We start from the raw sequence: 18,296 nt of genomic DNA, 5'->3' as shown, positions 1-18,296 counted from the left end.
AAGCAGGCTCTGTGAGCACAGAGCCTGATGCAGGGTTCAACTCACAAACTGAGGGATCATGACCTGAGCTTAAGTCAGATGCTTAACCAACTGAGCCACTCAGGTGCCCCAAGCAGGCAACATATTAAAGGCACTTGCCTTGGAAATAAGGTAAGAAAAGAATAAAGCTATAATTCCATAAACATGTATCTTAAACAAAGGACTTTTTGTAATAAAGAATGAGATCCTAAACATGACCCACAAGGCTAAATCTGTAATTATATTTGAATTTGTGGATCTGTCCATCTATTGTCTTTCTTCCTCACTGGAGTAGAAGTCTCATGGTGGGCCAGGAGTGGTTTTCTAAACGGGTGACAACATACCACATAATATTCATTTCATATTCAGGAATGAATTCACGTAAATAAGATTAACATTAATGAGACTATACTAAGCTTCTGAAATGAAATGCCAAGTACTTTCCTAATCCTTGTACCACAGCATCAAGGAGAATGAAAGACTGTGTTTCTGACACCACCACAAACACCACTTGTTTACTGAAAGCTTATCATTTTAGGTCTGCCGACACCTGATCATCCCATATTTACTTTGAGAAATTCACCTGTCACTGTTTTAAATTTGAAGCAAATCTGAATAAAAGAAAAACACAAAGCAGAGATTCCAGCACTATAAATGAAAGCGAACGCTCCCTCTTATTTTCAATCTGTGCTATATTTATTTATTTATTTACTTATTTATGTATTTATTTTTGAGACAGAGAGAGACAGAGCATGAACAGGGGAGGGGCAGAGAGAGAGGGAGACACAGAATCTGAAACAGGCTCCAGGCTCTGAGCTGTCAGCACAGAGCCCAACGCGGGGCTTGAACTCATGGACCGTGAGATCATGACCTGAGCTGAAGTCGGACGCTTAACCGACCAAGCCACCCAGGCACCCCCAATCTGTGCTATTTTAACTACCTACTGTGGGCTGACAGTGAATGTTCTGAATACTACTGAGCAAGTGTCCTTCAAGAACGCTAGCTTAAAAATTATTGAGAAATAATCTATCACACGTTTTAAAAAGGACCCTATCCTGGGTGCCTGGGTGGCTCAATTGGTTAAGCGTCGGACTCGATCTCGGCTCAGGTTGTGATCTCACGGTTTGTGGGATGGAGCCCTGTGCTGGGCTCTGCGCCGACAGTACGGAGCCTGCTTGGAATGCTCTCTCCCTTCCTCTCTGCCCCTGCCCCACTCATGCTCTGCCCCCTCCCTCTCAAAATAAATAAACTTAAGACAAAATAGAAAGGCACCTATCCTAAGGCAGAACTGTGTACTTGGTTGGGATCACACGATCGTAGAACATTGGAGCTGCTCAATTTCACTACGGTGACTCGGCACTTTCTGCCATACGTGCTTTAAAATACACACGATCGCTGTTCCACACTCCCGGGGTTGATGTAAAAGTAAATTTAGAAACACTTCATGTATTAGAAAATGCTGAAGTATGCCGAACAACCTCAGGAAAGAAGGAGGGCTTACCGTCATGACTCTGAGAACTCCCCCGCCATCATTTACTGTCACTTTGTGCAGATTTCTTGACACGAGGCCCTGGAGGTCTTGGCTCTCCCACACGATTGTACCTTCAAAGCTCTTTTTGTGGAAAGATGAAGTAGAGTCAATTTCTTTATTGTTGTCATTGAGGTTTTAAGTATGTTTTTCAAGAAAAATTAGTTTTTTTCCTAAGACCTATTGGTTAAATGTTTATCCCAGCTACTCCGACACTACTGTGGACATTTTTTGGTGTATACTTTCGAGTCATTTTTTTTTTCATGCACATCTGAAAAAAACAAGTACAAAGAGTGTGGAGACAATTTTGCACACTGCTGTTTGCATTTCCCACTACACTGAAGCATCTCCTGAAGCTACCGCAGCTCTTACAACCATCCTTTCTCGTATGTATCTAACATGCCGTTGCACGCATGCATCCCGAGTCAAACACCTCCCCGCTGGCAGACATCTGGGCTCTATCAAATATCTAATATGGGTGCCTGGGGGGCTCGGTCGGTTAAGCTTCCGACTTGGGCTCAGGTCATGATCTCATGGTCCATGGGTTCGAGCCCTGCGTCGGGCTCTGAGCTCACAGCTCGGAGCCCGGAGCCTGCTTTGGGTTCTGTGTCTCCCTCTCTCCCTGCCTCTCCCCCACTCACACTGTCTCTCTCAAAAATAAACATTAAAATCAAAAAACCAAAAAAAAAAAAAGCTAATAAATCACGTTTTGGTGTAAATGTTTATTTTTCCCTAATAGTTTGTTTTGTTTTAAGGTAAATTTTCTGAGGTGAAATTACAGGGACACGAAATAGAGATATTTTGTATGGATTTTGGACACAATGCCTAGCTGTTTTTTCAAAAGGAAATTATACTAATTGATAGCATCTTTCCCAATTTACAAAAATACCAACTGCACTGTATTCTTCCAAGTATGGGATATTGGTAAAAGCAAAGAAGTTTAAATCAATTTAGTAGATTAAAAACAAAACGATTCCTCATTTAATTGTGTTTCTTTTGATTTCTAGTGATGTTTATAGATTATATAGTCTCTTCTGGGAATTCCTGACTCATACTTCTTTGCCATTTATCTGCTGAGTTTTCTATTTTTCTTATTAATCTGTATTATCTTGTAACCAATAATCCTGTGTATATATTACATGCTAAAACAGTTCTTCAGAATTGTTTGCCACTTAACACTATGGCTTGTTGTTTCTTCTTTTTAAATTAAAAGGTCCATAAGTTTTATCTTGTCAAAATTGACAAGCTTTTCCTTTGTGATTATTACTATTAACTTTTGGGCTTAGAAAGTTACGCTCCCCTGCCCCAAGGTTTGATACACATTTACATTCCAGTGTCTTCTAATTTCTCAGTGGGTGCTCAGCTGCTCCCTTCTACTGCTCAGGCTACCTCCACGGTCAGCCCCCCGGAGGCTTGCTCCAGAGATCCAACGGAAGGCAGCCAGCTGCCACCTTTTCTCTACCGCATCAGCCTTCTTTTCCTAATACCACTTACCACTCTGCTCTCCCTTGTTTACGTTCCTATTGTCAAACTAACTGCTCCCACTAGAATGCAAGCACCATGAGAGCGGGGATCTTGTCCGTTTACCGTTTGTGTGTTTTTTTTTTTTTTTTTAAAGCATTACAGCTTTTCTGTGGGAACCGATAAAAACACTGACAGAGTCCGGAGTCCCCGCACAGTGTGTCACCTTATACTCAGCTAATGGATCCTTCTTCTGCATTGTTGGTGAGACTCCTGATATATGTTGAGCAGCTCCAGGGTTCCTGAGAGCAGGCCCACACTCATACTGCGGGTCGTCACTGCCTGACCGTGACGAAAGAGAATGCGGTGCTGACCTCACAGGGCTGTGCGCAGGGTCGGTGACAGCACGCACAGCACAGTGTCTTTGCTCAGCACAACAGAACTTTATGACCCCTGGGAGGAACGCAGGCAGTGACGTGCCCCTTTAAAGATCTCACTGTCTTATCTTGGAAACAGGTGCAGATAATTTCTATGTTCTCTCTGGGTGGCCTTAACTCTCTATTCAACTTGACATTGCACCTCAACTGTGTAAAAATAAACAGCAACCCCACAGAAGAAAAACACACGACCGGGGAGAAATACACCAAATATTTTGGGAAACGGATGGATATCATCATCTTCTGTTAGCTTTTCTATATTTTGTCAAGTTTTCAACAGTGAATATGTATTCTTTTCATGTGTTTTCATACTTTTATGATCAGGGAAAAAAATTTTAAACTAAACAAATGTATACGACGAAATAAATTTGGGGTCAATCTTCTTTCAGGCATGAGCCGTTCCTTAAGTTTTTGAATGTCTACTACGTAGCATGCTGCGGGCTATTCGAAGATTTGAAGAAACGCAATCGCTCGTATCTTCAGATCATCGCGATGTGCCACGACAGGTTCAGTAACAAAGGAGAGCCATCCTGCTCGAGGAGTTCGGACAAAATTTCAAATGACTGTGCCAACGGAGCTAAGTCTTGAAGGCATGTGAGTCAGAAAAGTGAGAGGCAGACGAAATAACACATCAAAAGGCAGACTTGAAAGAGCACCGCATGTTCAGAACAGTGGTAAGTCCTTCGGTATTGCCGAAGCGCAAGGCTGAGGGAAGGAGAGGTAAAAGGCAGCCTAAGGTCGCCTGTGGCTGCTGTAATGGAGAGTCTGTCCTTCATCTCGAAGGCGGTGGCAGGCGCTTAAGTTTGCCAGCCCAAGAGTGACACGTCATAGCTGCGATTTAGAAAGGTCACCCCGGCAGCAGCACAGCCCCAGAGCGGCTGGCAGGGAGAAGGGGAACTATCACAGGAGTCCAGGCGAGAACAAGTAAGACTGCCTTCTGAGAAACTGAAGGAGACAGAAATCTATGGAAAAATACTCAAGCTCATAGACTGGAAGCATTAGTGGGGTTAAAACGTCCGTACTACTCAAAGCAGCCTACAGATTCAATGCAATCTCTACCAAAATTTCAACGGCTTTTTCACAGAAATACAGTAAATAATACTAAAATTTGTATGAAACCAACCAAAAAGACCCCAAATAGCCAAAGCAATCGTAAGAACGGAGCTGGGGCACCTGGGTGGCTCAGTTGGTTAGGCGTCCGATTCTTGATTTCGGCTCAGGTCGTGATCTCGCGGTTTGTGGGATCAAGCCCCACATCAGGCTCTGTGCTGAGTGCAGGGCCTGCTTGGGATTCTCTCTCTCACTCTCTCTCTGCCCCTCCCCTGCCCCCCCTGCCCTCTCTCTCTCTCAAATAAACATTAAAAAAAAAAAAAAAAGAACAGAGCTGGAAGCATCATGCTTCCTGGTTTCAAACTATATTATAAAGCTATTGTAATCAAGCAGCATGGTTTTGGCAAAAAACTGACACAAAGATCAGCGGAACAGAAGAGAGAGCTGAGAAATAAACCCACACACATACAGTCAATTAATTTACAGAAGAGAAGGCAAGAATATACAATGGGAGAAAAGGACAGTCTCTTCAATAGATGGTGTTGGGAAAACGGGACAGCCACATGCAAAGGAATGACACTAGAACACTACCTTGTACTATACACAAAAATCAACTCAAAATGGGTTAAAGACATGAACATAAGACCTGATCCCATAAAACTCCTAGAAAAAAATGGGTAGTAAGCTCCTTGACACTGGTCTTGGCGATGATTTTTTGGATTTGAAACAAAAGCAAATGCAACAAAAGCAAAAATAAACAAGTGGGACCACACTGAACCACAAAGCTTCTGCACAGCAAAGGAAATCATTGACACAATGAGAAGGCAACCTATGAATGGGAGAAAATATCTGCAAGGAGTTAATATCCAAAATATATAAAGAACTCCTACAATTCAATAGCAAAACTCCAAATAATCCAATTAAAATATGGGCAGAAGATCTGAACAGACACGTTTCCAAAGACAACGTGTAGGCAACAGATACATGAAAAGATGCTCCACATCACTCACCGTCAGAGAATGAGGTTATCCCCTCACACCAGTTAGAGTGGTGACTACCGTCAGAGAGACAAAGAGAACAAGTGTGTTGACAAGGATGTGTAGAAAAGGGAAACAGTGGCTGTAGCCACGGTGGAAAACAGTATGGAGGGTCCTGAAAAAAGTAAAGCTACGACTACCCTACGATCCGGCAATTCCACTCCTGGGTATTCATCCAAAGGAAATGAAAACGCTAACTTGAAAAGATATCTGCGCCACCATGTTCACTGCATATTATTTACAACAGCCAAGACGTGGAAGCAACCTAAGTGTCCGCAGGTGAACAGATGAAGAGAATGTGATGCGCACACATGCACGCACATGCACACACAGAGGAATATTATTCAGCCATAAAAAGGAAGGAAACCTGCCGTTTCCAACATGGATGGAACTTGAGGTCATCATGCGTAAGTGGGGTAAGTTAGACAAAGACAAATACCGTATGATTTCACTTATATGTGGGACCTAAATTTTTTTTAAAAAGCCAAAAACAAAACACTGAGCTCACAGATGCAGAGAACAGATGGGTGGTTGCCAGAGGCAGGGGCTGGACGGATGCGCAAAACGGCAGAAGGCGGTGAAAAGGTACAAATTTCCAGCTATCCAATAAATAAGTCCTGGGCATGTAATCATGTGCGGCATGGTGACCACAGTTAATAATGCTGTAATGTGTAACTGAAGATATCTAAGAGAGTCTACCTTAAAAGTTCTCATCACAAGAAAAAAAAAAGGAACTGTGGAGATGGCCGTGAAGTAGGCCTAGTGAGACCATTTTGCAGTACTGAATCATTATGTTGTACACCCGAAACCAATACGTTATATGTCAATTACATCTCCATTAAAAAAAAAAAGACTGGCTTCTGAGCTGAAGGAAATGCTTACATTAAAGGAAACAATGTCTCTAATAACTGAGATGTGCTCTGGGGTTGAAGCTGGTAAAATCAATACCTTAAAACAATGTATCAAGTGGCCAAACCCAAAAAAGCTGGTGAAGAGAGAAATCTGGCAATGTAGCAATGTCCAGTGGGAGAAAGACACAGGAATTGGAAGATATAAAGCATCCTATCACATCCTACCTGAATGAGCCATGTCCCACTGTTGTAATCGAATTCAATGATCAAACCAAGCAAGCACCGTTCAGATTTGGGTTTTTTGGTGCCTGAGATCCCAGTTAGGAGATCCCCAGGTAGGGGTCATGACTTTCAAATTAAATAAGCTAACACCCATTCAAGATGAATGAATGGACATTCTGGTTTACAAACTGGCCTTCTGTGAATTTATTCAGTGTCACTCAGTGAGAATCTGATCATCTCCGAGTGAGCTAACCGGAAGGTCAGGACTAGACCCGAGAGCTAACTGTGAGACCCCTGGCCACAGGAGGCTGCTCTGGGTTAATCATGTGTCTTTTTCCTGGCAAAAGAGTCTCTTGCCCTCGGTGTACTTTCCTCTAAAACTTTAATAGTGATAAAGTTCGGAAGAACTGATACCAGATCTGTTCAGGAGAAGAACTGATAGGATTCAGTGAGTGCCTGGATATGAGAGTTGAGGATAAATCCCACAATTCTGGTTTGGGTGCCTTGGGAAAAAGATACTAGTACCCAATACTGAAAATACAGGGAAAGAGGAGAACAGATGGGATGGAGATGATATTACAATAATAATAATAAATTGTATATATTATTACTATTATGACATCACCATTAGAATGCCCCTGGGACATTCATGTGGAGAAGTCCAGTTGGCAGAAGTATGTACCTAAGAGAAATGTGGGCTATAGTTGGATTTAAGAGCCATTAGCAAACAGGTGGTGATGGATAGAGTTTGCCTTGGAAGAAGGAGTAAAACAAACAGAAAGCTGGGTATCAAATCCGAACGATTAAGAGCAAAGCGAGAGGGGCACCTGGCCGGCTCCGTTGGTGGAGCGTGAGACTCTTAACCTAGGGGTTGTGAGTTTCAGCTCCACCTTGGGTGTAGAGATCACTTAAAATCTTTTTTAAAAAGAGGAAAACGAGGGAGGAGATAATGAAGTCCCCAGGGAAGAAGGACTGGGCCGGATGTGGCTGCACCAGAAGCACCTGTATCACATAAGCAAAGAGAAAGACGCAGTCAGGTAAGCTAAGGACAGAAAGTGTGCCTTGGAGTTGGGTCCCTGGAATCTTGGTGACCGCAGTTTCAGATGAACCATATCCTAACTAAGAGCTGTAACGACCAAATAAGAACGCTTCCCCTTGAAGCTACATATCTGGAAACTATGACAAAACAAGTGATTCTCTGTCCTGTCCGCTCAACGGACACTTGACGTTTATGTGCCTTGCTGTTTCCTGTGGCTCCTGTTGGCACCCAAGGGCACCCCCGGGATCGGGTTATGATAACAACAGCAACAGCGCGGACTACACTGAGGACTTGCCAGAAGAACTCATCGGCCCCCAAAACGATCCTGCTTCATTCGCTGAACTTCCACAACCCCGCAGTTACCAGGGAAGCGGGGAGCCGTGTGTTCTCCCCCTTTGCTGCCCCTGTTCCTCCTCCACGTCACAGCTCAATTTCTACCTCTGGCTTCTCTCACATGCCCTCCTGGCTCTGATACAAAGGAATCAGAAAGCCAGGGATCTCTTCAGGTGAGAAACAACTTGTTTATGGCAATTCCCTGCAAAAGCCCTAAAACCCAAACAGGAGCTGGGAAACACAGCATGGCGTAAGTTGGAAAAGTGAGATCTCGTACGTCATCTCACCCATAATGCTAGCACGCTCTCTACAACCCCTTTTCCGTGTTAATTCTTTTCTGTCCTGTTTCTAACTTCCCCTCCAAACCAACAGATGGGCTTAAATCTATAGTATTTTTGCACCTGTAAAAAACTTTAACAATTTTCTTACGGACTGGAGAAATGATTACAGCCAAAGAACTTCAACTTTCATAAACAGGAAGTGTGTAAGCACCCAAACTGCTAACAATTATGTCTCTAGTGACTCAGGTGAACAAAAATAGTCTTTTCATTGAAATTAGTTACAGGTTTTTCAACTCCACTATTAACGAAAATACGAAATTAGAGAAATATTTTAAGAGAAGCACATAGCAGTCTCCATTTAAATTTGTGACTCCCACTGAGATTTATGCTTTAGTGAGTCACACAATGAAGACATTACAGGAGACCTGCTTACTTGACAAGCTCTACTGCTGACACGTTACTCCAGGAGACTCAAGTGTGGAGGGAATAAGATGATGAACAAATCATCTTCTGCTCTCTCGAAAATGGCACAAATGATGTTTTTCTTCTGTCATTCTGTGCTGATGATATGCAGGCAAACCATTCATCGCTATCGTTTTTCCTGTGTTAATAAGCCTAATTAGGCTTGAAGCAACAAAAATGAGTATCTATGCACAAACGTGATTTCAACAAAAACAGGAGTTTGTGTAAAAGGACAGAATTTTTAAAGAGTGTTTTGGGGGCGCCTGGGTGGCGCAGTCGGTTAAGCGTCCGACTTCAGCCAGGTCACGATCTCACGGTCCGTGAGTTCGAGCCCCGCGTCGGGCTCTGGGCTGATGGCTCAGAGCCTGGAGCCTGTTTCCGATTCTGTGTCTCCCTCTCTCTCTGCCCCTCCCCCGTTCATGCTCTGTCTCTCTCTGTCCCAAAAATAAATAAACGTTGAAAAAAAATAAATAAAGAGTGTTTTGTTTTTATAAAGCTGATATATGTTTATTACAGAACACTTAGAAAATACACAAAAAGAAGAAAATAAAAGTCATCCATAATCCTACCTCCTCACCATGAGGTATAGCCACTGTTAAATAACTGCATGCTTAAAAAAAATTTTTTTAAGTTTATTTATCTTTGACAGAGAGAGAATGTGTGAGCGTGAGCCAGGGAGGAGCAGAGAGAGAGAGGGAGACACAGAATCCGAAGCAGGCTCCAGGCTCCGAGATGTCAGCACAGAGCCTGATACGGGCTCGAACTCACAAGCCGTGAGATCATGACCTGGGCCGAAGTCGGACGCTTAACCAACTGAGCCACCCAGGCGTCCCATGCATGTTTTAAAAGAAAAAAATGTTACTTAGAAGTAGTGAAAAGTAAAAAGTCAATTTTGCTTGAACCTTAAAGTGACAAGGATCACCAGGCCATGGAGATGAAAAATCTTTTTTTTTTTTAAATCTTAACTAAGATGGCCACTCACCATCCCAACATTTAGTGCCTATTGCTAGATCACCATCCTGACCTCAAGCCAGTTTTTATTTTGAAAAACTTCAAAGCTACAGCAAAGTTGAAAATAAAACCCAAATCACCTAGACTCACCAGGCATCAACATTTGGCCACATCTGCTTTATCTCTGTTTACACATGCATTTTTTTGTTGTTTGCTGTTGAAAAACTTCAAAATGTGGACATCATGACATCCAACATGTATTTCCAAAGAACAAGGACATTCATTCTAACAGAAAGTAGTAATTTTTGTGGACTAACAAAAATTCTTAATTCCTTCCAGCTGACCAAGATAATGGGCCAGACTCCATAAAACTGATTAGCCTGAAGTATCAAAGCTTATTTTCTTCCTCTTTGCCCCACACTGTGACTCCCTCCTCTTTTTGTTTTTTAAAGTTTATTTATTTGGGAGAGACAGAGACAGTGCATGCAGGGGAGGGGCAGAGAAAGAGGGAGAGAGAGAATCCCAGGCAGGCTCCGTGCTGTAAGCCCAATGTTCCTTTCATGAACAGGACAGTCCCTACAACAAAGAATTATCTGGCTCAAACTGCTGATGGTGGCAAAATTTAGAAACTCTTTAAGAGGAAGGGGTCAGGGGTGCCTGGGTGGCTCAGTCGGTTAAGCATCCTACTCTTGGCTTTGGCTCAGGTCGTGATCTTATGGTTAGTGAGTTCGAGCCCCACATCGGGCTTGCTGCTGTCGGCCTGTCAGCACACAGCCCGGCTTCAGATCCTCTGTCCCCCCTCATTCCCTCCCCTGCTTGTGCTCTCTCAAAAATAAATAAAAACATTAAAAAAAATTAAAATAAACAAATAAATAAACACAAACCAAAGAATGGCTTCCTCAAAAGCTGAGATCTAATACGTAGCATAGCTAAGCCACTACTCTTAATTAGAAGATACCTTTTACGGTACATCATGTAACAAAGAAAAAAGTTCATATATGAAATTAGAAGGAATACAAGGACACGGGAAAATAGGCATTCTCATATAATGCTGATGATGACTCAAACTGATACAAACTGCTAAGCTGCCCTCCAGAAAGAAATCGTATGCCTCAAAAATTCGTAGAAAGTCCAAACCAACAACTTACTCTAAGAAAATAACGTTACGTACACCAAAGAGGAAGGAGCATGAGGATGCTTGCTACTGGTTGTTGTGTAACACTGAGAAATTGGAAATTTTTTCCCGGTGCATTTTAGTTTCGCTTTTATTTAAAATGTTTTTAAGCACAAGTTCATGTACAGGTGAAATGAAGGAGATCCCTTTCACATCTACAGAATTTACATAGATAGTTCCAACTACTTGTACTTAACTCGAAAGATCCACAGCGTACTGTAAGATGTGTTGCAAAAGTAAACAGAACCCACAAGACCAGTGGTACGAAAATGTCTCTTGGTTAGCCCGCAGAACCGATCAGCTGTCTAGCGTCCACGTTTTAGCTCGCCTTTGACGTTGCGGCATGAACTCTACGGGAGATCTAAAGTGACTCCTAGAGATGCTTGGGAAACTGATCCCTACCGTGGTTCCAAAGCACTGAACTGAGGAATGGACTCAGAACAGACTGAACCAGCCTGGGAAGGCTGAAGCTGACGGATGAGCGATCTGTTCGTGCCCAACCGTGCAAGGCTCAGCAGCCAAACTGTGGCTTCACCGCAGGACTGATGAGGCACTTGGCAGGTGGGTGAGGGGATCTCTAGAACACATGTGCTTAAGACTGGACCTAGAAGGATCTAGAAGGGGACAGCTCTTTTCAGACATGTTCCATAACCTGGAGAGCTTTATTCATCTTGGAATTGTGGCCGATTTCTCTGCAATTATCCTGTCGGCACTCACGACCCCCATCTTTAGGTTAAGTAAACTACCTGACTTATTCAAATGGTGTCTGCATCTGGTGTTTCCATCAGCCCGTACCTATTATTATCCTTTGGCATTAAAACAGTCATGCAGTACTCTGCTAAATAAACCATGGTAACATGAATGCTTTCCAAAGAGTGTGGTTTGGCAGCCCCTGGGGCATCTTGGAGCTCCGTGGCAGTCCGATGCAGAGAGCCACATCTCCGTACATAATACACGCACTGCGGTAGCTTCACCTACACTCTGGAGAGCTGTCCTCATACAACAAAAAACAGAGTGCCTGTCTCTGCAGAACGTAACCTGGCCTACGAAGGACTGAACTGGTATCACAGTCTCTTCCTTATCCCCCATACCTCGGGCAAGATGAACTGCTCCACAGGCTTGTACCACAGCTTGTTCACCTGCACACCACAGCTCGGAGGACTAAAACGGGCCACGAAGAGGGCCTCCTACGAATGGGGGGGAGGGGGAGGAGGAGGCAAGAAATAGGAAAAAAACAAAAAGAAAAGACTTCATGTTAGTACATCTGCAGCAAGTTTGCAAACATCTTCTGTCTTGGTCAGCTTAATTCTCGATGGCCCAGCCACAGTTAATACAGGTCTCCTGTCATTTAGACATCATTTGCGTTTTCCAGTGAAATCGTGGTTATTAAATAGGTATTTAAGATAACGAAAGTTGTCATGAAGTTCTAAAACACTAACTAGGGGCGCCTGGATGGCTCAGTTGGTTAAGCATCCGACTTCAGCTCAGGTCATGATTTCACGGTTCCTGAGTTCGAGCCCCACATCAGTCTCTGTGCTGACAGCTCAGAGCCTGGAGCCTGCTTTAGATACTGTGTGTCAGCTCTCTCTGCCCCTCCTGCACTCATGCTGTCTCTCAAAAATAAATAAACATTTAAAAAAATGTTAAAAAAATCCGAAAGTAATCCTAATTTCTAGATCAGGGTAACAGTGGAATCCAGAGACCTGCTGTTTTAGTTATGTGTTTTGAGTTTTTGTATCAGTGAAACTTAACCACAATAAAACATAAACTCCCATACCTGAGTCATTTCATAAAGCTCTCTCACTGTAATCATAATGGCTGGAATCATTAGTAGGATTTGTTCCCTCCTGCTTACATTTATGTAATTAAGCACATTCACTAACTACAGATTCTTTAGAAAAGGCAGGAATAGGACAAAATGCAAAAAAAATAAATCTAATCTTCAATTGATTTACATATTTACTGGTTGCTCTCTAACACCGTATCTGTTACTAACAATTAACGTTCAAAATAATACAAAAGTAAGTTTAATGATGTCTAAAAAAACTGAGTTCTTCTATAGATAACAATTCTATAGATAACAATTATGAACACTGGACAAAACCAAAAAAAAAAAAAAATGATCTGAAGGCATTGGAATGTGAACAGGCTGAAACTGGAGGAAAATCAATACTAGGAAGTATGGCACATTAAAAAAAAACAAACATTTTTTAAATGGTTCTTAGTCTGAAGGCACACCTTGCAAGGGCAACTAGAAATTCTAATTAAAAACTGCCATTATTCTGGTTGAAAAAAATCAAAGGACAGAGTTGGGATAAACACACCAGCTACAAAGTGAGGAAAATCCTGAAAAGTAAAGGGTCAAAAAGAGAGAATCCTAAATTCTTCATATAAATTCTGCCCAAATCTGTGGCTGACTCAGAATCATGACAGCCACATTCAAAACAGAATCCAAGTAGCCCATCAAAGTCCCAAAGAACTGAACAGAGATTTCAGCTGCTGCCCATTGCAAAGGAGAAAAAGTCTAAAGTCTCTCTCAGCCAATGTAGCTGCCTGCCTAAAACAAAACAAAACAAAAATCAACACTCTGCATGGAATATAATTGGATCCAGAGATCCTGCAATGAATTATTCACAGTATCTAGGATATAATCCAAAGTTACTTGAGAAAAGATACACAAGGAAAATGTTATCCATGCTCAAGAGAAAAGATGATAATCAATGGAGACAGATTTCCACATGATTCAAATACTAGAATAAACGGACAGTATTTTAAAGCCATTATTATAACTAAGGTCAAAGCTGCAAAGAAAATATGGTCAAATATGAATGAACAGGAAATTTCAGAGAAATAAAACTACAAAAGAGAGTTAAAGGGAAATTCTAGAACTGAGAAGGACAATATCTAAATAAATTCACTGGCAAGACTTAACAGCAGATTTGAGATGCCAGAAGAGTCAGTGAATTCGAATACAGGTTAATGGAAATGGTCAAATCTGAAAACCAGAAAAAAAGTTCTAATATACATGTAATTGGAATCCCGAAATCAGTGGAGAAATGGGGTTGAGCAAGATTTTTTGAAGACGTAATAGCTGAAGGTTTCCCAAATTTGGTAAAAGACAAACTTACAGATTCAAGAAAGTTGGCAAACCCTAAGCAGAATAGACACAAAGAGAAAGCCACACCAAAGTGCAACACAATCTAGCTGCTTCTAAAACCAAATATAAAGAGAAAATCTTCACAGCAGCCAGGAAAAGCAGGCAAAAACCACATAACATATATCCTCCCGGGGGCAGTATGAGAGCTAGTTGGCTGAACACCAGACACAATGGAGGCCAGAAAATACTGAGCTGACATCTTAAAAATATTGAAGAGAAAAAAAATCAATCCATAATTTCTATATCCAGAAAATATTCCATAAGAAAAAAAGGAGGGGGGGGGGACAGAATAAAAGCAAAATAAAAACATTTTCAGAAAAATGAAAACTAAGCAAATTCATTACCAGTAAACTTGTATATTCAGGCAACTTCAATATTCAGGAAGGAATGAAGAGCACCGGATAAGGTAAATATGTGTGTGGGCAAATATAAAAGATTATACCTTCTCTAAATTACTTTCATACACATTTAACTGTTTTTTTTTTTTTTAATGTTTACTTGTTTTTGAGAGAAAGATAGAGGGACAGTGCGAGCCGGAGAGGGGCAGAGAGAGAGGGAGACAGAATCCAAAGCAGGCTCCAGGCTCTGAGCTGTCAGCACAGAGCCTGATGCAGGGCTTGAACACACAAACGGTGAGGTGATGACCTGAGCCGAAGTCGGATGCTTAACCGACTGAGCCACCCAGGCGCTCCCACATTTATCTGGTTAAAGCAAAAGTTGTAACGCTGTATTCTTCTTATATTTTACATGAAAGGGTACACATTAATTTTAACAACAAAGAAAAGTTTAAGATGTGTATTATAGTCTTTCCGTCAACCACACACACACAAAAATATTAATACAAAGACTGTAGCTGAAAGGACAACAGAGAAATTAAAATGGAATTCTAAAAAATATTCAAACCCAAAGAAGGCAGGAAAAGAGGAACAGAGAAATGAAAAACAGTGGAACAAACAGAAAACAAATAGCAAAATGAAAAACAGAAATCTAACCACTTCAAGAGTTGCATTAAATGTAAATGGATAAACACTCCACGTAAAAAAGTAGAGATTCTCAGACCGGATAAAAAGGAAGACCCAACTACATGCTATCCTCAAGAAACACAATTTCTAGCAACATAAAAAAAAAAAAAATGATATATCTTGACCAAGACGAATAGGAGGTTGGCTTAACATTTCAAAACCAAAAAATGTAATTCATCCCACTAACAGAATAAAAAATAAATAAGAACCCTGGAAACATTCTATATGCCCACTATCAGGAGAACAGAAAACATATTGCTGGAATACAACTCAGAAAAAAAAAAAAAGGAAAAGTGATGGGGCGTTGGGTGGCTCAGTTGGCAGAATTTGCCCTCTTGGTCTCAGGTCTCAAGCCCCACATTGGGCATAGAGCTCACTTAAAAAAAAAGTAAAAGGGAAGGGAAAATTCACTAATACATACAAGAACATGTATGGGTTACAAAAACATGCTGAGTGAAAAAAGCCTTACACAGGAGACTACTTTTTGATTCTATTTACATATAAAATCCTACAAGAGGCAAAACTAGTCAATGGTAACAGAAAAGGAAAAAAAAAGGCTACCTCTAGGAAAGGGACAAGGGGACAGGAGTTTGGTTTACACAACCTTATGCAGTTTAAACCGACTGAGGGGTGCCTGGCTGGCTCAGTCGGAAGAGCACGTGACTCTTGATCTCGGGGTCGTGAGTTACAAGTCCCATGTGGGGTGTAGAGATTTCTTAAATAAACTTTAAAAAAGTAAATAAATAAAAATTAAAAACCACAAACAAACATTAAAGTCTAATTAATGACATGTATGCTAAAGTGTTTAGGGCCAAAGTGTACTGATGCCTGACATTGACTCTGAAATTCAGTAAGGAAAAAAAAAAAAAGATCGAGAAACAACTATGTACATGATAAAGCAAATGCAGCAAAATATTAACTACTGTAGAAATTAGGTAGATACATGGGTGTTCACTGTAGAATTCTGCCAAGATTTCTATAGTTTAAAACCCACAAATGGATCTTTTCAAATGCAATTCCTCACTGACATACTCCTTCAGATATGCTCTGTGAACAAATCAGATTTCCCCACATATCAGGAACACAGGAAGCCCAGCTGTTTTAAACTTTCATTCCCTCTACATCCTCATTACAAAAGACCTTTGAAGCAGCTGTCAGCCTTGCATTATAGCGACAGACTTTCAGGCTTGGAACAGAGACAATAATACTCGCTTATACCCCAGAGTCCCAAAGTTTTTACGTTCACTATCAACTTTTGTAATTCCTTAGGCTTTAGGGGATTTTCGGTTGGGAATTTCTAATCTGGTCCAATTTTTTTCTTTTCTAGATACAAGACGTTTACTATCCATTGGTATTCTCTTCCCAAACCAGCATATTAATATATTATGCTATCGTGTATCCAATTAGTAAGGGAAGTCTTCCAACCACAGGTAATTATGTAGTCTCCCAATCTGCTATATGCCATGAGGAAAAAGCTGGTGTTTTTTAAAAAGAAAACTGGGGGAAATTTGTAAAAAAAAAACAAAAGAAAACAAAACAGTGCATACCTCTTGTTCTGCCTGATAAAGCTTGACAGTGATGTTCCTCTGGAAACCCACATCGCTGGCGTCATAAAACACCCCAAGACTGGTAATAACAATCGGGTAGAGGACTCGGAAGGTCACGCTGACAACCTGGTCCTCAGAAATTCCTGATGAGGTGTCTTCAGAAAGACTGAATGCCTCGATTTCCTGGTTCAAAACTAAGGATGTAAGGAGAAAAGGAGTTTCACGTAACCAAAGAAATATAATCTTATAATTCACAAATGACAGTAATTAAAAAAACTCTCCAGAAATACGGCTGCTTCCAGGAACAAAAACAAACTTATTTTGAAATTTAAGAATGAAGTTCTCACCCACATCTTGGTAAAATATTTAATCATCAGAACAACTTTAGTAAGTTTTTGTATACACATGTGGGCATATATATGTCCAAACGCCACAGAGGAATATTATCAAAGGCATCTATCTATTAGGAAAGGTTGGATAAACAGGGATATTAAAAACAGTACCTAATGCACTCATAAATAATGAGAAAATTTAGTCTTGCTCTGCAAATTCCAAAATTCCTATTTCTTGCTGGGCAATTTAAAATATTTGTGATGTCGCTGGGGTGCCCGGGTGGTTCCGTCAGTTAAGCACCCGGCTTCGGCTCAGGTCATGATTTTGCGATTCGTGAGTTTGAGCCCTGCGTCGGACTCTGTGCTGACGGCTCACAGCCTGAAGCCTGCTCAGATTCTGTCTCCCTCTCTCTCTACCCCTCCCCCACTAGCACTCTGTCTCTCTCTCTCTCTCCCTCAAAAGTAAATAAACATGAGAAAAAAAACTAAAAAATAAATAAAAAATAAAAAAACAAAATACTTGTGATGTCGTAAGACAAAAGTACTTGAAATCACTTCCAGTAACGCTGAAAAACCCTATGCAATACTGGTAAAAGAGGAGCACATCACACACAGTAAGCATTTCATCACATCCCATGCACCGGGCCCCATCACGCTTACATCTTCACAACTGCTACGTCGTATGGCATTATCTGGCATCGTGGGTTACGATACTGAGGCCTGGTGATTTCAGTGACTCACTCAAGGTCACAGAAAGTGGCAGAGCCAGGAATCAACCCCAGGTTTATTGACTTTGAACTCAGTGCACTTTACACTCCCTGGTCTAAATCAAAGCCAAAAACCGTCCTTTTCAAATAGCATTTTTAATTACCATAAATGAATCAGGCCCGATTACATGAAGGAGTTCACATGGCTGAGAACATCGGTGCCACTTTGTGAAGTAATATAAAGACCTATTCTACAAGATTTTCTCAAAGTCCTTTGTATCTTTTAGAGCTGTGGCTTTCCAATTTTGCTGCTCACACAACCCCATCAGTTAAACACATTTGTATACACACTCATATATTTACTTACAAAATATGCACATATATTACTGTTACCAGTGTGCTCAGTCTTTATAAATATTACGTTTTATTTTCAGTTAAATAGAAATTCAGTCTTCTTCTGACACCCAGTGGATCATTTGGATCCCTACCTAAGAATTTCTAGAATGCTCTTTTACACTTAACAGATGCTCAATAAAATGTGACTAAGTGGAATCAATTGCTCCTACCCAATTACATACATGAGCAGGAGGGTGAAAAGGGAGGATACACTTTTTATCATGAGCTGGGCAAACACTGGCCAGGGAGTCTAGACGCTAAATAAACTGGATGACGGCAGAAGTTTTTCTT

General features: G+C 41.2%; 1 protein-coding gene across 4 annotated transcripts in view; it reads right to left on the bottom strand.

Annotated features, from left to right (window-relative positions):
• Nucleotides 1–18,296, bottom strand: part of B3GALNT2 (beta-1,3-N-acetylgalactosaminyltransferase 2) — a 61,564-nt gene that overhangs the window by 16,913 nt on the left and 26,355 nt on the right. For 3 of the 4 annotated variants that reach the window (XM_023240380.2, XM_023240378.2, XM_023240379.2), the window contains exons 4-6: nt 16,571–16,764; nt 11,936–12,031; nt 1,520–1,630 (exon numbers count right to left, since the gene is read on the bottom strand). In XM_023240380.2, coding sequence (XP_023096148.1) covers nt 1,520–1,630; nt 11,936–12,031; nt 16,571–16,764 — 401 coding nt within the window. The remainder of the gene's footprint in view (nt 1–1,519; nt 1,631–11,935; nt 12,032–16,570; nt 16,765–18,296) is intronic. The other variant, XM_023240381.2, reaches the window with a different exon arrangement.

The sequence above is a fragment of the Felis catus genome, chromosome D2 (assembly GCF_018350175.1).
Source record: "Felis catus isolate Fca126 chromosome D2, F.catus_Fca126_mat1.0, whole genome shotgun sequence".
In the NCBI taxonomy this organism is placed as follows: domain Eukaryota; kingdom Metazoa; phylum Chordata; class Mammalia; order Carnivora; family Felidae; genus Felis; species Felis catus.
Note: the sequence above shows the minus strand (reverse complement) of the source record. Positions and strands in the feature narration are given on the sequence as shown.